Source organism: Chrysochloris asiatica, unplaced genomic scaffold (assembly GCF_000296735.1).
Source record: "Chrysochloris asiatica unplaced genomic scaffold, ChrAsi1.0 scaffold00045, whole genome shotgun sequence".
Taxonomy (NCBI): domain Eukaryota; kingdom Metazoa; phylum Chordata; class Mammalia; order Afrosoricida; family Chrysochloridae; genus Chrysochloris; species Chrysochloris asiatica.
The window spans coordinates 8,504,720-8,527,890 of record NW_006408563.1 but is presented as its reverse complement, the minus strand read 5'-3'; the positions used below and the strand labels follow the sequence as shown (position 1 = coordinate 8,527,890).

The 23,171-nt window shown below is 41.7% G+C and overlaps 1 protein-coding gene across 1 annotated transcript in view; it reads left to right on the top strand.

Moving 5' to 3' along the window:
• Window positions 1–23,171, top strand: part of LOC102833384 (uncharacterized protein KIAA2012 homolog) — a 218,089-nt gene that overhangs the window by 104,504 nt on the left and 90,414 nt on the right. Inside the window, exon 13 of the mRNA XM_006862029.1 lies at window positions 19,056–19,193. Within this exon, the coding sequence (XP_006862091.1) occupies window positions 19,056–19,193 (138 nt within the window). The remainder of the gene's footprint in view (window positions 1–19,055; window positions 19,194–23,171) is intronic.

The following is a 23,171-nucleotide window of genomic DNA, read 5'->3' as shown; positions in this document are numbered from 1 at the left end:
CGGACATAATTTATTATTACCTAACAGCAACAGCCAGAGAGCTCCTTGGAGGCCAGGATGGCCAAACTTCGTCTCTCATACTTCAGACATATTGTCAGGAGGGACCAGTCGCTGGAGAAGGATATCATGTTTAGTAAGGTGGAGGTTCAGAGAAAAAGAGAAAGACCCCTAGCAAGATGGATTGCAAAAGTGGCAGCATCAATGGGCTCAACTGTGGCAACAATAGTGAGGTTGGCCCAGGATCCAGCAGTGTTTCATTCTGCTATGCATAAGATCGCTATGAGTCAGTATCAACTCAATGGCACCTAACAACAACAACAACATGGGTTGGAAGTGACTCAATGGCACTTAACCAACAACAACAATATCAAAAGTGGCTCAGACATGTTCAGTTAGGTCCTAGAATGAGTTATGAACTTTGCATTCAATAAGAAGAACATAGGACTGAGGATCTTACACTGTAACCCAGGGTTTTCCCTCTGAGGCTTACTCTGAGGACTTTCTGTGTCTTCTTGGTGAAATGAGGGGGTTGTTCGCTCTACTGCCTGTTGGTGTATTCAAGTCACAGCAGACTAATTTCCTTTAAATATCTCTTTAAAGGAAAGTCACTCAAGGAAAAGTCTATGGAGTTTCACCAGCCCCCCAACATGGAGAATTGGGCTAGGGTTGTCTTCCTTACTTTCCCCTTACTTCTTGAGGCTAAATGGTCCTTTATTAGATTAATCACTGACTTAGATTTTAACTACTTCCTTAACCCTCCTCCATGTATATGACTGATTTCATGTTTGCTATAAAGCATCTGGAAAAGATTTAGAAACAAATTTCTGCCCAGGAGATTTCAGTTACATACCTTGATACGCTATTGGCAAATCCAGTGGATTCCTTCTACTGTTGCCTTCCCACCCTGAAGCATGTGTAAGATATCACACAAAATTGATCAAATTGTTCTTTATCAAAACAAGAGTTTCTGCTCTTCTCCTTTCCTTTTCATTAATTCCCCACTGATTCGCCCTTTCCTGTCCATGTTAGGAGTTCAGTCAAATAAAATACTTCTACTTTTGAATCCTTGTGCTAGCTGAGAGAGGTGGGGAAAAGTCTCAAAGGTGGAGTGTTTTTTTTGTATCACTACCCTTTAAGGAGAAGTCGCAGGCCTGGATTTGGAAAACAATTTCTGATGTGTGTGTAAAAGAGAAAGCTTGATGGCACTTTGCTTTCCGTGGTTGATTTTCCTAGTTCTGTGTACTGCCTTGGGTGCCCCCTACTGGTTGATTTTTAAAGACCTCTTATCTGTTTTTCCCAAACATCTGTCTGCACTGAGAGATCTTAGAGGGGTGAGGCTTCTGCATCCAGTGCACAGAATGATGGCAAAAGTGGTAATAGCTACTGAGGCCTACCTTCCACACCTGAGCCAAGGGTCCATAAATATAAATGAGAGTAGCAACTGGCATCAACACTTCCTAGGGGTTGGAGGAACAGGTGAAATCTGGGCAAAGAGGGGAAAGAAGACTACAAGGGAAAATGTAGAGATGAAAGAGCAATGAAAAGGAAAAAAAAAAAGACAAGCAGACATGTTTCAACTCCAAATTCTCATTTCCTCTTTCAAATGAACTGCCTCCCCACTGTGAACAGAATCAAGTATTTATGAGGCATTTTTTGCATATTAATAAATGCATATGGAGCAGAGCCAGTTCTGAAGTCCTAAAGGTAAGATGGCCTTTTTAATGCAGGTCCTTCAAACTCCTCACAGAATTTGGTATTCTCTATGAGATTTCTTTTCCTTTCTGCCTTGTGGCTCCTCTTAAGGATCTCCATTTGATTAAGGGAAATGAGTTCCTGGGATACCTTCAGAGACAAGTATTGCTCTTACCTCAGTGGGTGACATCAATCGTGAGAGCAGCTTTTCCTCTTCCTCAGGGCTTCTCTGTGTAGAGGCCACAGGTGAGGTAAGGTGACCAACACCTAGAAAGGTATTAAAATTGTAAATGTACTTGAAATTTCCAGGAGGAAATGTTAACATATCCCTGCAGTGGGGAAAGGAAATAATTTTAATTTAATCTAGGACTCAGAATTAATACCTTGAAAACCTTTTAGAAAAATAAGCAAAAGTTAGAGCCAATTCATACCCAAAAAATAATGGTGCGGGAGGAGGGTGTTGTATGCTGTGGAGTCAGTTCCAAGTCACAGCAATCCTGTATAGAGTTTCTGAGGAGTGGGTGTTGGGTTTAAACCACCCACCTTGCAAACCCTACACAGGGTCACTATGAGTTGGTACCAATTAGATGGTACTTAACCACAACAACGGAGTTCTGGTGTGGCGCTGTGGGTTAATGCACCAGACTGCAAAGCTGCTTGAACTGCAAGGTTGGCGTTTCAAGCTCATCAGCTGCTCCTTGGAAACCCTATACAGGGTAGCTATGGGTCAGAATTGACTCAGCGGCACTCAACATTAATGGCCACAACAACAACTGAGGTTTTGATAAATCCATTTGAAAATCAAAATGGCCATAGGATTTGCAAAACATGAGAAAATATTCATATCCACTAATTTCTGACATCTGGATATTTATCCCAAGGAAATAATTTTTTTAAAAAGTGGTGACAAAAGGTGTTCATTGCAGTATTATCTGTAATAGAGAAGTGGAAACAACGTGGGATGCTAACATCAGGGAAATTGCTAAATTAATTCTAATATATCCTTCCTCAGTCTGGGTTTTCAGTCAGACATTAAAAATGATGATTGTTCATACTAGAAACTGGTTTAATGCAGGACTTCTCAACCTCAGTACCACTGATAGTTTGGAGCAGATAATTCTTTGTCGTGTGGGACTATCCTGTGTGTTGTAGGATGCTGATCAGTATCCCTTGCCTCTATTCACCAGACTATACACATGCATACCTACTTCGTATCTCTGTGAGGTTATAAGCATACACATACATGTATGCGACCCATCCACCCCCAAGTTGTGACAATCAAAAATGTCTCCAGACACTGCTGAGTGGCAAAATCAACCCCAGTTGAGAGCCATTGATTTAACATTTTAAAATTAGAAATCAACATGATTAGTCTGTAAAAACTTAATGTATCCATAAGGAAACATTAAGACTTGTAAATAATTCAAGAAAAAAACGTGCTGTCATAGAATCAGAGTTGTATTGAGTAGAATTTTTTGTTTTTTCTTATTTTGTTGTTCTTTTCAAAATTCTCTTTATAAAAAAGAAAGATGGATCATGAGGAGAGCTGGTTTTAAATGAGCCAAGGGTCACAGTACACAAGCACACAGCACATAAACAAAGGTCAATACTGTTAGCTAAACATATTTCACGTTTAATTCTATTTTTATTAGAGAATTGAGTAAGATTATCAGAATTCTCCTTTAAAGAATCTGAATCCCCCTTTCAACATTTTATACCTCTGATCCTAGACTTTGAGGGACAATGGATTCACCTCTATTCTGAGGGGAAAAAAATGTAAATGTGTCTGAAAGTATGGAACTCTCTTGTTCTTCTAGATCCATCCATGTCAGCTGCGGATGAGAGGAGCCTTGAACTCTCTCGTTCATAGAGCTGTCAGAGTAGAGGGGTTGTCAGTAAAGGGCATCATAATACAAGTTCAAACCTTAATTCGATTTCCCAGGAATTGTTGTAGCTCACCAGTTTTTACATTGTCAGTTTCATTCCACTGCTTCCCAGTAACTTCTACCTTTGTTTAAACTATCCCAAGTTAGGAAGTGCAAACATCCTTTCTCATACGCTTTATCTTGTCTTTTGTTTTGTTGCTTTGTGGGGACTAGAATTGTGGTAGTGTCCTAAAAATCCTGTTAAACTGGAATGATCCCCCTTTTTCCCATTTCACAAAGCTACTTCTATTTCAACCTTTATTATCTTTTGAGTCCAGGTTTCATGAATTTACAACTTACCGTAGAAATTCATATTTGATCTTATGTGTTCTAAATTTATCTCTTTGGGATTTCAAAGACTCTCCTGTAATTCTAGCACACCAGGATTTAGGTTGAATAAACCGTCTGTTTACCCCATCTGTTTCCTTGATAGCTTCACAGATGGTGTTCATATCCCCTTTCAGCATTCCTCTTTCAGGAAATACACACACCTGTAGACACACTATGTTTTGGTACAAGGGTACAAAGGTAATGTTTTGTTTCTGTGTTCTTCCAAAATAGACACTGCTTTCTGCTGAACTTTTTGGCTACAGCTGAACTGTTATCCAAAAGAACAAGCTACTAATCTTTATAGACAGACTTCTTTTACCTTCTTTTGCCTTATTCACTTGTGTGTCTCTCTTGTCTACCACAGGTCCTGGCACCTGGCTATTGTTGTCGTGTGCTGTCGAGTTGGTTCTGACTCATAGTAACTCTATATAGGGTTTCTGAGAGTAGCTATTGGGTTTGAACTGCCAACATTGAGGTTAGCAGTCCAATGCTTATCCTACAGCACCACACCAGAGCTCTGGCACCTGGTAGCCACTCCAAAAAACATGACAAATAAATCTTCTGTTGACATTGTCCTGGGTAGAATAAATCCTAATCCTCTAAATCAGATTCAGAGATTGCACTTGTTTCATTTTCCGTGATAATGATATAGAAGTTCAACTGACATTTCTCTACTGAATCAACTGTCTCTGGGTACTTCCTGCTATCTGCTACCATGATTTGGTATTTTACTCTCTGGAAATGATTTCAGTCATGTGTAAACTTGGAGATGTCACTAAACATCCTTCTTGGAAAGCTTTGTGCAGTGGATAGTACACATGGTCCTACCACTGATCCCTAGAAGAATTAACTTTCTGCATTTCCACATCTAGAAAAGCACTGTTTAATTGCCACCCTTTGTTTCTTGATTCTAAAATCAGCTCTCTTTCTAGGACACATTTTCCCTACTTCCATACTCACGCCTTCTTGTTCTTTCTCTCCCTCACTGCTTGGTTTTGTAAATAACTTTGGTTGTGGAACTTGATCCAAAGGTTTTTTGAAGATCTAAGCAAACTTCATCTTCCACAGGATTACTTTGTCTCTCCAAAACTCCATAGATAATTTAAGGTTAACTTCCTGAGAGGGTCTGTTTTTTTAATTATAGAATCAATACTTTTCTTTTAAAACATTTTATTGTGAACTGAGTGGTTTATAGAGTAGATCATCAGTTTTACATTTCAACAAATCTTGTACTTTGCTTCATTACAATGATTGCAATCCCCTCCATGTACCATCAGTTAACAGTCTTTACCTCTATTCACTTTAAGTCTTTAATTCCTCCCTGTATCTTTCCTCTGCTAACCTACCTCTTGGGTATTGCCTGCCCATGTTGGCATATGTCTACACTCTAGCCCATGAATAATTTTCCCTTTTCTTCCCTAACCATCATAGAAACTGTTTTCTATCAAGAAAAAAATTTTTAACTTTTTTTGTCCTTACCAATATTTGTCCTTTAGTGATTGATTAATTTTGCTCAGCAGAGTGTCTTCCAGGTTTATCCATGTTGTAAGATGTGTAACAGAGTCGTCGTTACTCTTCAACATTGCATAGTATTCCATTGTGTGTATGTATCAAAATTTATTTAACCATTCTTCTGCTGATGGCCATTTAGGCTGTCTCCATCTTTTTGATTTGTCTCTTGTAGACAGCATATAGAAGGATACTGTTTTCTTATCCATTCTACTACTTTCTGTCTCTTGATTGGTGCATTTAACACACTTACATTCAGTGTAATTGTCAATAGGTATGAATTGATTGCTATCATTTTGCTGTGTTAATGTTTATTTGTTGAATTTCCACTGCAACTGTCATTCCAATAAATCTGTATTTCTTGATCTGTTGGCTGCTAGTTCCAACCAGATACTTGATCAGTACTCAGGTACTTTCTCTTTTCCTTTTCTTTTTTTATTATGGAAATTTTCAAACATATAGAAAAGTAGAAAGAATATTATAAAGCACTTCCATGTACCATGGCAAGCTTCAATAAGTATTAATTCTCCCATTATCTTGATGGGGTCTTTTTAAATGGTAATAACAGCCAATGTTTTTTAGGTTTACTCTGTAGAAGGTTCAGGATTGTCTTCCTTGATCCTTACAGCATCCCTGTGAGGTAGGTACAGTTGTTATCCCCATTTTACCGATGAGAAAACTGATGTCAAGACAGAGGACCCCACCAACACATGCCTGCACTTGCAAAGAAATCTTTTGGTTTTGTTACCCAACATGCCGTGGGAATTCTCCTGAACTTCTGGCAAGGAGTCACAGATTTGGGTGACGTGTCAGGGACATGAGACATGAGCAAGACAACAGGAGTGTGAGAAAACAGATTTAATAGAAAGCGAAAGTACACTGGAGAGGTGAGTGGGTCTATCTCTGAAAGCCAGTGAGATAGATGTAGATCATGGCTGTCTAGGGGTATTGATTCTTTTAAGTGTCCATCTCTGACATTCTCATAGCTTTTCTTCTTTTTGTCTCCTTATTTAGTTCTCTTCTTCTACCTGCGGTTGTTGGTGGTTACCAGAGTGTCAGGTCTGCTCTTCCTTCCTTGCATCCCTGTTCTATCATTTTGAGAATTCCATAAAGAGTCATTTGGATCCTAACTTCTTCCCTCCTGGCTGTCTAGTTTCAGGCGGGTCATTTAACCTCTCTGAGGCTCAATTCCTTCATCTGTAAAGGATAATAATATTTTCCTCATGGGGTCATGACAAGGATCATTTAGATTAAATCATATATAAAAAGGGATTAGCACAGTGCTTGGCACTGGGCAGCCCCCAATAAATTAAGATAATTATTACCCTATGACCCTATCCTCTGCCTTGAAAGCCATTATAAGGCAGAATTTGAAGGGATTCGGGCAGACATCATTCTGACAACATGTCTGTCCATTTCCCACTTGTGTTTTCTCTTTGCTGTGTATACTAAATAAAATCTTTTTTCTTCATTACAAAAAAAAAAACAAAAGCCAACAAAACCTACTTGGAGCTTGTTTGCAATCTAAGAGTTAAGATTATAGAAAAGGAGGAACTTGAAAAGCAGGAGTTCCTCCTACTTTCCTCCCCACCAAATATAGTTGGCGCTGTGGGCTAATGCGCCAGACTGCAAAGTCACAAAGCTGTTTGAACTGCAAGGTTGGCGGTTCAAGCTCACCAGTCGCTCCTCAGAAACACTATACAGGGTCGCTATGGGTCGGAATAGACTGTATGGCACTTAACAACAACAACAATCTAGGATTTTATACTTTATTTTGCTCCTGAAAATTCTACCTATTAGTGATTCCATTGGGTTTCTAAACCGTCGATGTGAATTCACTAAAAAAGAGAGACAGCGTTTTCTGTCACACACCTAACAGAGAATAGCTGAAGGGCCCTGGAAGACAGAGGGCAGAGAACATAGGGACCTTGGAACGCTGAATCCAGCAGGGCCCCTACCCTCTTAGCACATGACTACCAAGGAAAATGAAATAGGTCAGAAGATAGGAGGACCCAGAGGAAGAGAAGGGCAAGAAAATGTGGGAGCCCAGGAAAGAAAAGGAAAGGACATTTTTCTTTCACTTCCAGCAGCCCTCTGCTATCCCTGAAATCTGGGACCTCAGTACCAAAGCCAGTTCTACCTCCACACTGGAGCAAAACTGTGGGTTAGATGAGCTTTTGAACCAGTCTGGAACAAAGCACCAGAATAAATATTTTTTTCTAGTGAAAAGTAATTGATTTGAAATGACATTTTTTCAGTGAAATCTGTTTGCAAGTTGAGATTCCCTGTCTCTCAGCTTGCCAAACTGGAAAAGTCACACCAGACCCAATGAAACAAGGAGTCACATGTGAAGTTCTGAGTTAGGAAGAGCTTTCCCACCCTGCACCCCACCACCTCCTATCTCCCAGTTAAAATAGGATGTCTCATCTCTGAAACACGGGCAAAGTTCCAACCTGAATAGAGCCAGACACCCCCTCACAGAAAAAGCTGGTTTCTACCTCCCCTGGGGCTGAAGAGATAAACTATTTTGGCTTAAAACTTTCCTCCTCCACTTCTGCTCAGCCAGATAAACAATGATTCTGTTGTGTCAACAAAGCACTTAATTAAGCTGAGGACAATGTCAATTAGAATTCAGGGATAAGATTTACTTCTAGATAGTGGAAACCCTGGAATTAAAGTGTCCTGGGTTTCACTATTCAAAAGCTCCTTGAGGAAAACAGCAAAGTTAGCCCTGTTTTATAGGGAAATTGAGGCACAGAACTATTAATGACTTGGCAAAAGTTATTTAATGAGTCCATCACAAAAGCTAAAACTAGACAAGGTAGTATTTCTCTTCCTAGTCTTATGTTTGCTAGTTATTGATCTAATTTAGTAAACACTCAAGAGGATGTAAACTCTCCTTTCATTTTGTTGTTTAAAAAAGATGGGTGAAGGACAAAATTTGTGAGAGAAGAGGAACAAGGAAACTCTTCTCTGGCTACCAGCCAAACTATCTTGCCATGCCTACTACTGAATCCTCTCCTAAGTGGCACTGTAGGAGCTCTGGTAGCGTAGTGATTATGAATCAGGCTGTGAACCACAAGGTTAGCAGTTCGAAACTACCAGCTGTGCCGCAGGAGAAAGATGAGACTTTCTGCTCCCGTAAAGATTTACAGTCTCGGAAACCCTCTACAGGGTGGCTATGAGTTGGAACCGACTCCACGGCACATAACCACCACCACCAAGTGGCGCTGTGGGTTAATACGCCAGACTGCAAAGCCATTTGAACTGCAAGATCCGTGGTTCAAGCTCACCAGCTGCTCCTCAGAAACCCTATACAGGGTCACTATGGGTTGGAATCGACTCGATGGCACTTAACAACAATCAACAACAACAAAATCATCAGCTCAGCCCCTTTCAACAGCATCAAATTATCTTTAGAGCATAAAACACAGTCCAGGATGTTTAAGAGGGAGGACAAGGATAAACCCGGATAACTGACACATGACTTGTTGGGCAGACTTGTGGGGATGTAGAACCATAGTCCTCTTTTAGTCCTCCAAGAGACCATACAGGCAGGCTGGATTGTCAAGTTGAGAGTTTGAGTGTTTCCTCTGGTCTCCTGAGAACTGGAGGTCTCCTCTTCCAGGCCAGAGAAACCTATTGTGAAGTGCTGTTAAGTCAGATCTGACTCATAATGCCCCTCTGTAGGGTTTCCAAGGAGAAGCTGATGAGTTTGAACCTCCAGCCCTGCAGTTAGCAGTTCAATGCTTATCATAGAGTGCCACACCAGAAGTCCCAGGGGGAACCTAGAAAGAGACACATCTCAGAAAGGAGACCTAAGAATGGCCTTGCCACAGGCTGGGTCCCCTCCAAGGTAGCCTGAGGTTGGTGGTGTATACAAAGCCCCTGGCCCATTCAGATCCCCTCTCCAGGATGCTCAGTCATGGGGAGCTCAGAGGAGTTCCATATCTACCCAGACCCACCTCTGTCCCCATTTCTACTACCCACTCACATTACCACAGGCTGTTGTGGGCAAGAAATAACAGGGCCTGAGAAACCCTGCCTGGCCCTTTAGCCCAGAGCCTCTCACAGGAGTGGGTCTCTTCAGGATGTGATCCTGTGATCCCTAGCACAGCAGGAGGTAGCAGGAGTGAGCAGTTGGGAATCCCAAACTTCTTAATGACTCTCAGATTTAACCCATCCCCACAGAGTTCAAGGAGTCCTGGTGTGGTGCTGTGAGTTAATGTGCTGGACTGCAAAGTCATTTGAACCTCAAGGTTGGTGGTTCAAACTCACCAGCTGCTCCTCGGAAACCCTATACAGGGATGCTATGGGTTGGAACCGACTCCACAGCACTTAACAACAACAACACAGGGTTCAGAGACCCCTGAGGGAAGGAGAGATTGACATTCTGCCAAGGAGGCCCAGGTCTGGTGAACCAAAGGAGAGCCTGACTCTTTCTCTTTTGTTTGCTCACAGGAGGAAACAAATTCCCCGTGTGCACCGAGGTTTGATGTGAGAACTTGATAGACAACATAAGGGTTTCAGCAAAGGCCTCAGCCACCACTTTCCACGCGTGAAGATAATGGTGGGGTGTGCTCCCCAGCAAATTTCAGATCTTGGCTGCAAAAGCCCTCTTCCCTCTGTTTCCTTCCTCCAGCTCAGCATGCCCACAGGTTCCCAGAGACTCTTGGCAGCTTGCTCTCAGGCAGAATCAAGTTGTAAGCTGTGTGGGAGGCAGTTACACAGTGAGAGTGTTGCAGCCTCCTTGTTGTTAGGTGCTGACTTGGTTGCACCCCATATGGACCCATGTACAACAGAACGAAACACTGCCCGATCCAGCTCCATCTTCACTCACTGTGTCAGTCCATCTCATTGAGGGTCTTCCTCTTTCTTGCTGACCCTCTATTTTGTCCAGCATGATGTCCTTCTCCAAGGCCTGGTCCTGACAGCATGTCCAGAGTGCATAAGAAGTCTTACCATCCTCTCTTCCAAAGGCATTCTGGCTGTACTTCCATGATAGATTTAGTCATTCTTCTGGGAGTCCATGGTGTTGTTGTTGTTAGGTGCCATTGAGTCGGTACCGACTCATAGGACAGCAGAACAAAAACTGCCCGATCCTGAGCCAACTTCACTATTGTTACAATGCTTGAGCCCATTGATGCTGCCACTTTGCCAATCCATCTCCTTGGGATCTTCCTCTTTTTCTCTGACCCTCCACCTTACCAAACATGATATCCTTCTTCAGCGACTGGTCCCTCCTGACAATATGTCCGAAATATGAGAGACGAAGTTTGGCCATCCTGGCCTCCAAGGAGCACTCTGGCTGCACTTCTTCCAACATAGATCTGTTGGTTCTTTTGGCAGCCATGGCACTTTCAATATTCTTCTTCAATACCATAACTCAAAGGCATCAATTCTTTACTGTCTTCCTTATTCACTGTCCAGGTTTTGCATGCATACGAGGTTATTGAAAATACCATGGCTTGGGTCCAGCGCACCTTAGTCCTCAAGCTGACATTTTTGCTCTTCAACACTTTCAAGAGGTCTAGTGCAGCAGATTTGTCTAATGCAATACATCCTTTGATTTCTTGACTGCTGCTTCCATGAATGTTGATAGTTGATCCAAGAAGAATGAAGTCCTTGACAACTTCAATCTTTTCTCCATTGATAAGAATGTTGTTTATTGGCCAAGTGGTGAAGATTTTTGTTTTCTTTACATTGAGATGCAATCCATACCAAAGGCTGTGCTCTTTGATCTTCATCAGTAAATATTTTAAGTCTTCTTCACTTTCAGCAAGCAAAGTTGTTGTATCTTCTGCTTATCGTAGGTTGTTAATAAGTCTTCCTCCAATCCTGATGCCACGTTTTTCTTCATATAACCCAGCTTCTCGGATTATTTGCTCAACATACAGGTTGAATAAGTATGGCGAAAGAATACAACCCTGTCACACACCTTTCTTCATTTTAACCATTCAGTGTTCCCATGTTCTGTTCGAACAGCTGCCTCTTGGTCCGTGGACAGATTCCTCATGAGCACAATTAAGTGTTCCGGAATACTCATACTTCACAATGTTGTCCATAGCTTGTCACGATCCACACAATTGAAAGCCTTTTTCCCAATACTATAATTCGAAGCCATGAGTTCCTGTTTTGTCTTCCTTACTCATCATCTAGATTTCACATGTATGTAATTGAAAATACCATGGCTTGTGTCAAGCTCACCTTAGTTCCCAAGGTGACATCTTTACTTTTTAACATTTCAAAGAGGTTTTTATCCAGCAGATTTGTCCAATGCAATACATCATTTGATTTCTTGACCACTGTTTCCATAGGCATTGACTGTAGAGCCAAGTAAAATGAAACCCATTACAACTTTAATATTTTCTCCATTTAGCATGATGTTATTTATTGGCCCAGTTGTGAGGATTTTTGTTTTCTTTATGGTCTTAGTGTGGTGCTGTAGGATAAGCACTAGACTGCTAACATCAAGGTTGGCAGTTCAAACTCACCATTCGCTCCTCAGAAGAAAGATGAGGCTTTCTACTTCCACAAAGATTTACAGTCTTGGAAACCCTATACAGGGTCACTATGAAGTTGAATCGACTTGATGGCCGTGAGTTTGGTTTTTGAGTTTTGTGTTTATGTTGAGATGTAATCCATACTGAAGGCTGTAGTCTTTGATGTTTATTGGCAAGTGCTTCAAGTCCTCTTCACTTTCAGCAAGGAAAGTTATGTCATCTGTACATAGAAATCTGATCATGAATCTTCCTCCAATCCTGATGCCGTGTTCTTTTTCATATAGTCCAACTTCTCGGGTTATGTGCTCAGCATACAGATTGATGAAGTATAGTAAAAGGTTCCACATGAGCATAATTAAGTGTTCTGGAATTTTCATTTCTTCACAACGTTATCCAGTATCTATTAAAATCCACACAGTCAGATGCCTTTGAATAGTCAAATAAATAAAAAATAACCACAGGTAAACACCTTTCTGCTGTTTTCTTCTTTCAGCCCAGATCAGCAATGATCTTCTTCCATCTGACATCAGCAGTGATAGCCCTCGTGCCATATCCTCTTCTGAATCTGGCTTGAATTTCTGGCAGTTCCCTATTGAGGTACTGCTGCAACTGTTTTTTCATTATCTTCAGCAAAATATTATTTGTGTGTGACACTAATGCTATTTCAGCTTCCTTAATGAGGGACAATAGCTCTTCTTGGAGCCATTAAGCTGCAGCTACAAAGATGGAGAACATCAATTAGAAAAGAGTGGGAGAAGTAAAGAGGAGGGCCTGAGAGATACCCACAGGGCAGATCCTAATCTTTGGTGGTTCTACAGGACCCATGAGGAAAGATCTAGCTGGTTGGGTTTAGAGTATGCTTAAAGTTATTGTTATTGCTAACTGCCTTAAGTTGTCCTCCAATTCCTGGCATCCCATTATTGTCCATAGGGTTTTCACTGGCTGCTTTTTCAGAAGTTGATTGCCAGGCTTTTCTTCCTAGTCTGTCTTAGTTTGCATCTTAGTTATCTAGTGCTGCCATAACAGAAATACCACGAATGGCTAGAAGTCTGAATTCCAGGGAAAGCTTATTCTCTTTGTCAACTCTGGAGGAAGATCCCTGTCTCTTTCAACTTGTTCTACTGAGCGCTCTTCAGGTGTCTTGACATCTCTCTTCCCATCTCTGCTTCTTTCCCTGGTTTGTTGAATCTCTTCTAGAGCTAAAAAGAGATTGATTTAACACACACCCTACACTAACCCTGTCTCATTAACGTAACAAAGATAACCCTTTCCCAAATGTGATTACAACCACAGGTAAATCAAAAAACCTCAACCCCATTGTCATCCAGTTGATTCCAACTCTTGTCGACACAATATAGTGTTTCCCAGACTGCAAATCTTAACAGGAACAGATAGTCTCACCTTTCTCCTGCAGAGCAACTGGCGGGTTTGAACTGCTGACCTTGAAGTTAGCAGTCCAATGCTTATCCTACAACCTTACCAGAGCTCCTTTAACCACAAGCATAAAAGTTAGGATTTACAATACATATTCTGAAAAGACACAATTCAATCCTTAACAGTCTGGAAGAAGCTCCTCTGAAACCTGCATCATAGCAACAGGCAAGCCTCTGCTAATAGATGGTTGGGTGCTGGCTGCGTTTGGGGTGCATTAGCTGGGAATAGAACCATGGTCTCCCTTATGAAGGGTAACAATTCTACCACTGAATTCCCACCAGCCCCATTCTTAAGATGGTTTCTAGAGTCCACCCATGGTAGTGACTGTTCAAAAACACAAGTTGAAAGGAGGAGGAAAAATTACTGGGAAGGTTTTTTCCCTGAGTTTGTAGCTCCTGGTTTTCTCTCCCTAGTTTCTTAATCCGAGAGTAAGAAGATACATTATATAATATTTATTAAATTTAAGAGACATTCTCGTTAAGTCTTGCTACAGTACGTGTGTGTTTGTATACAATCCATTGCTCTTTTGTGCTGACTTTCAATGGAATCACATTGCGTTTACAGCAAGATAATCATCCTGGATTTTCCATGGCTCATCCTGTCAGAGTACAAGATTAGCTTCTGAATTCATTAATAGTTGTCTCCTTTTAAATGCCAGATAGCTTTTTAAAATGCCAAGTACTTAAGTAATACCTTCTGTGCAATTCAAATCAGCTTTCCCAAATTAACTCGTTAATCTTTATTGTTTACTTGATGAAGAGAAAGTTTTTTTTCAGCAAAATGCAAAAAATACTAAAATATTTACAGTACAATATAGGTAAAGGATTGGGTTTTGGTTTTTAGCTAAACATTTCACACCTCCATCAGCACTTTCATAACTCCCACCAAGGTGTGCATATAAGAAACAAGAACATGTCAAGATTTTTGCTTTCTTCATGTTGTTAAGTGCCGTAGAGTCTGACTCATAGTGACCTGGTATAGGGTTTCAGAGGTTTTCAATCTTCTGGGAAACAGAAAACCTCATCTTTCTCCCATGGAGCAGCTGGTGGGTTCGAACTGCTGACCTTGTGATTTACAGTTCAGTGCTTATCCTGTGGAGCCACCGCATATGAAGCCACTGCTTTCTTCTAGTTCCGCTTTTTCCTTCCCTTCTATTTAACGTCGCATTTGCTTCTCTCTCCTAAGCCTTCAGAGACCTTGGCTCTTGTTCACTGTTGATTTTTCTTTCTTAGCTCTCAACATACCTCAAGGGCAGCCAGTGTCAGTGATACTGACTCTACCACTCAGGAAACAGAGGGGACAGCTCATGGCTCAGAGGGTCAAGGATGGAGCTGAGAGGACTGAAGCAGAACAGACCTAGAAATCAGGAATTCAACTTTCCTTTTCAAAGAACCCCTGCCTGGTTCCACCTCTGAATAATCAAACCACAGAGACACAGGTCACACTGACTGCTAAAGATAGATCCATAAGGGCTGGCTCCTTCTTGTCACCAGCTCTCAGCTCAAATGTCACTTCAGAGAAATCTTCCCTGACCTTCCAGTGTAAAGTCCCCAACCCCTCCTCCATCACTCTCCACGCTATCACCATTTCACTGTCTTCACAGACTAATCACGATCTAAAACTATCACCTCATATGTTTCTATGCATGTATGCCTTGCACATAGTAAATACTCAAAAACTACCAGCTTAATAAAGAAATGAAAATCACCCAAGCACATGACATTTTTTCTGGTTTCAATTTTCTTTTTCTCCTCTTATCACTACCTTCCAGAATCCTCTTTATATGTTTGAATTTTTAAAAAATTTCCTTCTATCTCCCAGACCCTACCCTCTCCCTTTTCATTATCATTTATTTGCTAGAAAACTTGAACATACTAGGCAAACTCAGTACTTCACGTTCTAGAACCTATAAAACCTTCACCTGAAACATTCCATCGAACTAGAATTGGTGGTTCCTTAATATTAGGGAGATGAGTCAAGACAATTTTTTTCTCAAAAGTGATTTGGAGGAACTTTTCTCAGAGTCTCTCAGCTCCAATTTTTTCAATATGAGCCCCACATGAGGAGTTAAGGTAATTCTAACCTTTGGAACTGGTCTTGGTTTTGTCTTTTGTCCCCTACCTAAACACAAAATCTTCTCTTGGAACTAATGAAGAAATTTCCTTCAAGTCAATATTGTCTGATTTCTATTAATTGTATTCAGGAATCCCGGTATGGCACTGTGGGTTAATGCACTGGACTGCAAAGTCAGCTTGAACTACAAGGTCAGTGATTCAAGTTCACCAGTCGTGCCTCAGAAATCCTATACAGGGTCGCTATGGGTCAGAACCGACTTGATGGCACTTAACAACAATAACATTCAGTGATTCATGCATGATTTTGGAGGCTAGAAAGCTTGAAACTCTTTGTTTCCTATTTGAACCAAGTGCTTTCATTTGATCTAGAAATGGAGACAAACCATTTTACTCTGAGAAGCTAATCAGATACAAGTACATGGCTGACATGACAAAAAATAGATATATATTAGTCCAGAAAATGTAATCCTGGTAGGGTGCTGTAGGATAAGCACTGGACTGAAAGGTCAGTTTACACCACAAGGTTGGTGGTTCAAACTCACCAGCCACTCCTTGGAAACCCTATACAGAGTCACTATGAGTTGGAACCAATTTGACAACACTTAACAATAATAAACATTCTAAATGGAGTCTCCTAGTGTGGCACTGTAGAATAAGCACTAGACTGCTAACCACAAGGTTGGCAGCTCAAACCCATCAGCCACTCCTAGGAAGCCCTATGCAGGTTGCTATGAGTTGGAACCAATTCAGCAGCACTTAACAACAACACTCTAAAGCAAAGGAAGAGGGTATAGATGGTTATTGGAGTGATGGCTGCCTATAAGAACTTCCCAACTTTTAACTCATTGTTAATACTTAAAAATATAAATGTTACCAGGATGGAGACTTTCTGACTGTCCAGAGAGACAAACATCTGAATAAGTCTCCTAGAAAATATGGAAATGATTCATACCTAGGGTGATGCCATGGTAAACTAATGTATGCGACTCCAGCAACTCAGCCCTGAAAAAGAACACTTCTCTCCAAGAATGAAAGGAGCCCTGGTGGCACCATGGGTTAAGAATTGAACAGCTAAATGAAAGGAGGTTTGAACCCACCAGTCAGATATACTGCCTCAGAAACCCTATGGAAATAGTTTTACTGTATCAAATAGGGTGACTAAGAGTCAGAATGGACTCAAAGACAGTGGGTTTGAGTTTTTATTGTCTGAGAATGAGAAGCCAGTGCAATGCAGAGGACAGGACTCTAGAGGGCAACACACACTTCCTGTAAAGGAGTCGTCATTGCTCCCTTCCCCATTTAAACTGACTTAGCCCCGAACATGGAGCTTGCCCCTAGTGCCACTCAAGTGTGTGTTTTTCACTCTTCTGTTCAACAAGTATGTTTCAAGTGTGCATGTGTTTCCAGACCCTGTTGATGCAATAGGAAAAAGACAGTCATTTGTTGTTAGGTGCTTAAAGCAGATGAAAATCCCTGACCCCCACAGCGAGTGCGTATCATTCCACTGAGAGGGAGTGACATGCACTATCATTCCTTCTCATACCGACTCATAGTGAGCTTATGCACAACAGAATAAAGCACTGCCTGGTCCTGCATCAATCTCACAATCATTGCTTCACCTGAGCCCATTTCTGCTGCCACTGTGCCAACCCATATCATCGGGGATCTTCCTCTTGTTTGTTGACCCTCCACTTTACCAAGCTTGATGTCCTTCTCCAGGGACTGGTCCCTCCTGATAAGATGTCCAAAGTATGAGAGACAAGTCTGGCTATCCTGGCTTCTAAGGAGCATTCTGGCTGTACTTCTTCCAACACAGATTTGTTTGTTCTTTTGGTGGTCATGCTGTGGTGCTGCAGGATAAGGACTGAACCAAAAGGTCAGTTTGAACCACAAAGTCAGCGGTTCAGACCCACCACCCACTCATCGGAAACCCTATACAGGGTCACTATGAGTTAGAATGGACTCAATGACATTTAACAACAACAACAATGGTGCTTTTAATATTTTCCTCCAAGGACAGCCGTGGTCACAGTCTAATAGAGAGGAGAGTTAAGCAATCATGTGAGCAATGATGAGAAGAGCTCAATGCTCTGGGGGGCCGGGTAGGCACAGATGAGCCAAGTGAAGGACAAGGAGAAGTTAGAAGGCAACAGAAGTGGTGAGAGTGTTCCCAGCAGAGGGAAAAGCCTTGCTCCCAGTATTGAAATGGTAGGCCTTGACACTTGCTACTCACACAGCTAGCTAAACACTGGTAACCCGCACATAGTCCCATAGAACCTTCCCTTATTTCTTCAGAGCTTTGCTCAAACGTTACGTTCTTGTGGAGCTTTCCTGGACTGCTTTATTTAAAATTGCAGCCTCCACCTCTACCCAGGCTATTCCTTATCCCCCATTCCTGCTGTATGTTTTCCCACATCACAAATCACCTTCAGACATAACTGATGTTCTTCTTTATCCTGTCTTCCCTCTCAGTGGAATGAGACACTGGTCACGGGGGTCGGAGATTTTCATCTGCTTTGAGCACTGCTGTATCCACTCTACCTGGGATAGAATAAGCATTCAATAAATACTCGTTAAATGACTAAATGAAGCTGGAGAGATAGTCCAGGCCTGGCAGGAAGAGCCTTGTCAACCTTTTCAATGGGTTGACCTTCCTCCAGAGGGCAATGGTCTTTGAAGACTTTAAGCAGAGGAGTGGTCAAATGGGCAGCATGAACAGACCTGCCTGGCTGCAGTGCAGTGTGTGGGCTGGAGGACAACTTCAGACCTAACTTTGTCATGCTCTGAAATGTATGTCGTAGTGTTGAGGAGAGCCCCCAGTGCTCCAGAATCCTCATCATTCTTCTTCCCATTCTGCTAGATTTGTTCAAGTCACTATTTTTAACACATCGTGTACATTTTCAGCTTGGAAATAAACTGGAAGCATGCTATCGCCTTATTTGCTGCGAGGCAAGTGTAGTGACCATTCATAGAAGCTATTTTGAAAAGTTATTATCAAGTCGATTCTGACTCATGATGACCGACCCATGTGTTACAGAGTAGAGCTGATGTTTTGGGAGTAGATCACAAGGACTTTCTTTGAAGACACTTCTAGATGAACTCAAACTACTAACCTTTCAGTTAGCTACCCGGGGTGTTAAATATTTGGGCCCCACTCCATCCACCTACTAGATAAGTATAACTTTTTAAAAGGCTATCATTAAAAATGAGTCTTGAGCAGATGATTTTAGCCCTGCCATTTCTCAGCTGTGTGGCTTTTGACACATTGCTTAACCTCCCAGAGACTCAGTCTCCTCATCTGTGAAATGGAAGCAATACCTGCTTCACAAGCCTGTTGTGAGGATTAAATGAGATAGTGTAAAACCTTAGCATCCTTTTCACTCCCCCACTGCACAGACCCCAGGCAGGAATTAATAACCATTCTCAGGTTATTCCCTACACACAGAACTCCCCTGGGTCTCCAATGGTAAAAATAGGTGTTATTATTAGTGTTTCAAAGATGAAACATTGCTTTCTATAAATATTTGGGAATTTGTCACACTGTGTATCATTCCAGTGAAAGCTGGGCTTTCTGTTTCTCTTCACAGGGAACCCAGCAGTCCTTGGAGGCAGCAACTCAGAAGACAGGAGAGCCTCAAAGTTGTATAAATAAAGGGCTGATATGTTCAAACGGAAAAGAATTTTACACACGCAAGCTGCACATCGACATGACGCCGTTCCTGAAGGTGATCTCACACTGAGAAGACGAGGGGTTTTATAGACACATACACAGGAATTCCAGTTAATACACTTCTGTAGGGTACAAAACAGCTTCAGAAGTCCCTCAGAGCTCCCGCTTTATCAGAAACGACAGAAAATAGGCAGTTTGTAGCAGATGAAGAAAGGACAAATTAGGGCAGTAATCACAGCCAGCCATCGGGGACAAATCAGTTGGGTGCTTGGTTTGGTTTGTGGGGAACAGAGCGCAAAAAAGAAAAAGGATAACCTTGAATTACCCCATAAAACAAGCAAATGTAATTCAGTTTTTCTTGACAGTAGGTAAAATAATTGTTACTTTTCTACTACTGTAACTTGGTAGAACTGATTTTACTGCTATAGAGAGGAATTACTTCCTTAGTTAACTATTTTGAAGTCAATTGCAAATCCTCTTTTGGGTGTCCAACCTTGTTTTCTATTCTCATGAGAGTCCATTAATCTCCCAAGCTCAGCTTCATTTCTAGTCAAGGCACTAAGAGCTCCTCTGGGGAAGGTATCATTTGTCCAACTTTGCAATACCCACTTCTACCACAGCAGCTAACACACAAGGTGCTTGATAAATGCTGCATGAATTGATCCAGCCCTTTCATCCCACAGCCCTCTGGTTTAGGGCCTTCTTTCTCTCCATTCTTTGCACCTCTTGGCGATTACTGAGCTGGAAGTAAATGGCGGTGGAGTCAAAGAAACTAACCAGGAACAGAGTCAGGTCCTAGGGACTGCCCTGGAGGAAAGTGTCCAAGCCCTTGGTAGGAAATGACTAGAAAAGACAGAAACATGAGAGGAGATCCCAAATACATGAAAATGGTGCTATCTAGTGTTGTAGATGGCAGGGACTGCATAGGTTACAAGGGTCACCTATCTAACCTTCACTAATCCAGAGTTCTCAGGTCACACTTTCTCTGGGTTACCCCAACTCCTTTAACTAAGAGTCATGTATTTGCTTGAAATCTGTCTCGCTCTGTGGCTGAATGCTGCTTCCCCTCACATAAGCTATTTCCTCATGGTAGCAAGATGGCTACCAGCTTCTCTTTCCCAGGTCATTCCAAAACGGAATCTCATTGGTCCAACTTGCGTCATATGACCATGCCTAAATGCCATGGCCAGGGAGTGAAATATACTGGTTGACCCACTCCTAAAAGCACAGGGACAAGTTCAGAGAAGAGTGGTGTTTCACAAAAGAAAATAGGTACTTAAAACTAGAAGAAGGGAATTACTCTGTCAACAAAAGGATGTTTTTTACAAGTATTCAAACAATATTGCCATGCTTCTTTATTCTAGTGCAGCTATTCCTACCCCCACCCCCCACACCCCCCTTAGTAACATTTCAGTTCTTCTCTTCAGGCTTGGAGAATTATGACTGATACTTCCCAGAATGACATAGCATCATCATGATTCATTCATTAAACCAGTATTTGAGCAACCACTTAACCACCTAAGGAGCCCTGGTGGCACAGTGGTTAAAGAGTTTGACTGCTAACAAAAGGTTGGCAGTTCGAACCCACCAGCCACAGAAGACGTGACACTCTTCTGTAAAGATTTAAAGATTGGGAAACTCTAGAAGGCAGTTCTACCCTTTCCTACATAGTCACTATGAGTTGGAATCAGCTCAATGGCCGTGGATATGGTTTGGATTTACTACCTAATATGTGCCTGGCACTTCTGGGCATTTGGGATATATCCATGAGCAAATCAAAGGTTTCCTGCTCTGTTCCAGTATAGTGCAGAAGACAGACAATAACATGAGAAGTAAGCAAAGAATATAGTATGTTGGAGGAATCCGAGTATGGCACTGTAGGATAAGTACTGGACTGCTAACCGCAAGGTCAGTGGTTCAAACCCACCAGTCACTCCTCATAAACCCTATACAGGGTCACTATGAGTTCAAAACAACAACGACACTTAACAAACTAACAAAACACAGTATGGTGGAAGGTGGTAATTGCTAAGGAAGTGGGATAAGAATTGATTTATGGTGATTAGAAAACTGCAGAATTCTTAGTGGGAAATTTTATGATAATTTTTATAAACTTATCGTCTACAGTGGAGTCCTGGTGTGGCGCTGTGGGTTAATGCGCCAGACTGCAAAGCCGGCTGAACTGCAGGGACAGCGGTTCAAGCTCACCAGTCGCTCCTCGGAAACCCTACACAGGGTCACTATGGGTTGGAAGCAACTCGATGGCACTTAACAACAACAACAACAATCCAGCCCCTGGAGTCCTGGTGTGGTGCTATGGGGTAATGTGCCACACTACACAGCCGTTTGAACTGCAAAAGTCGGCAGTTCAAGCTTACCAGCTGCTCCTCGGAAACCCTATACAGGGTTGCTATGGGTTGGAATCTACTCAATGGCACTTCACAACAACAATCCAGCCCCAGTTACAGTTGAAGAAACTTATGCTCAGATGGTAAAATGGAAGGAGTTAGGATTACAGTTGTGACTTCAGGACCTACACCCCAAATTCTCAGAGAAACTGTCTCTCATACTCTTGCTTCAACACTATGGTTTGTGTTTTTAACTGTTTCCTTACTGCTCACCCTGCCCCCACCATTCCTATAATCCTATCCTGCCTCCAGTGTGCTTTCTAAATACGGCTCTGTCTCATCACTGATTTGTTTGAAATGCTTTAATGTGTCCTCATTGGCTTTCAGATTATAATCCTGGCATCAAAGATGTGTTTATTTCACAAATAGAAAAATTGAACGACTGCATTGTTTTGAAAACCCACACTGCAACATAGATCTGCCCTGTCCATACACGCCCAGTCTGCAGCCACACCAAACTCCTTCTTCGCCACCACATGCTGGTTCCTCTGCTTGGAACTGTTCTCTCACCCTTTCTCTGCAAGATTTAGTTAGCACCATGTCCAGTGGTAAACAAGCCCTCCCCAGCCTAATTTAGTTTCACCTCCCAGGAGGTCCTGCAGGAACCTGTCATAATCAGTCCCATTTATCACACTGCAGTGCAGCCATGAGATTTCTGGTCATCTCCCCACAAGTCAGTGAGCCTCTTACAAATGGACCTTTCCTCTTTGTGCCCCCAATGCCTGGCACACAGCAGGCCCTCAACAAAAGTTCAATAGCTGAATAAACAGATGAAAAGCAAATGCCCTGGCCAGAGCAACAGTGCTGGCGTTTGAATTTGCAGGCCCTCAGTTAGTTTTGCTCATCCACCAAGTATGATTACCTGTGTTTTGGTTTAATCACTGCATTTGTAATTCATATTTTCATTCATAATTACAGCACCTTACTTTGTTTTTGTTTTTAATTAAAATTTTGAATCCAAAATAGATTCAGAAGATTCTTTCTTTAAGTATAGAAGGAATATTCCCAGTAATTTAGTTTGCTCCCCCTCAGACAACTACTTTTGCTGTATATCCTTCCTAAGATGCCTTATACACATACAAGCAAATACAAATATGTAACTGATTAATATGTTTGCTGTTATTAAGTGCCACTGAGTTGGTTCTGGCTCATAGTGAACCTGTAAAGGGTTTCCAAGGAGCAGCTGGTGAGTTTGAACTGCAACCTTACAGTTCAAACCAACCTTCAGGTCGAGTACTTCCTATGGTACCACACCAGACTCCATTTAATATGTAGGTAGATAGATATTTTTCATTCTCTTTAGCTACACTTTGAATTTGCATACGAGTAATTGATGGTCTGTTCCACAGTCTGCCTTTTCCATCGTCTCTTTGCGCAGATGTAGTCAATTTGATTTCTATGTATTCCATCTGGTGAGGTCCATGTGTATAGTTGTCTCTTAGAAGGTATTTGAAATGAACAAATCATTCTATCATGTTATCTCCAGCATCATTTCTATCAACAAAGACATATTTTCCAACTACTGATCCTTGATCTTTGCTCCCAACCTTTGCATTCCAATCACCAGTAATGATCAATACATCTTGATTGCATGTTTGATCAATTTCAGATTGAAGAAGTTGGTA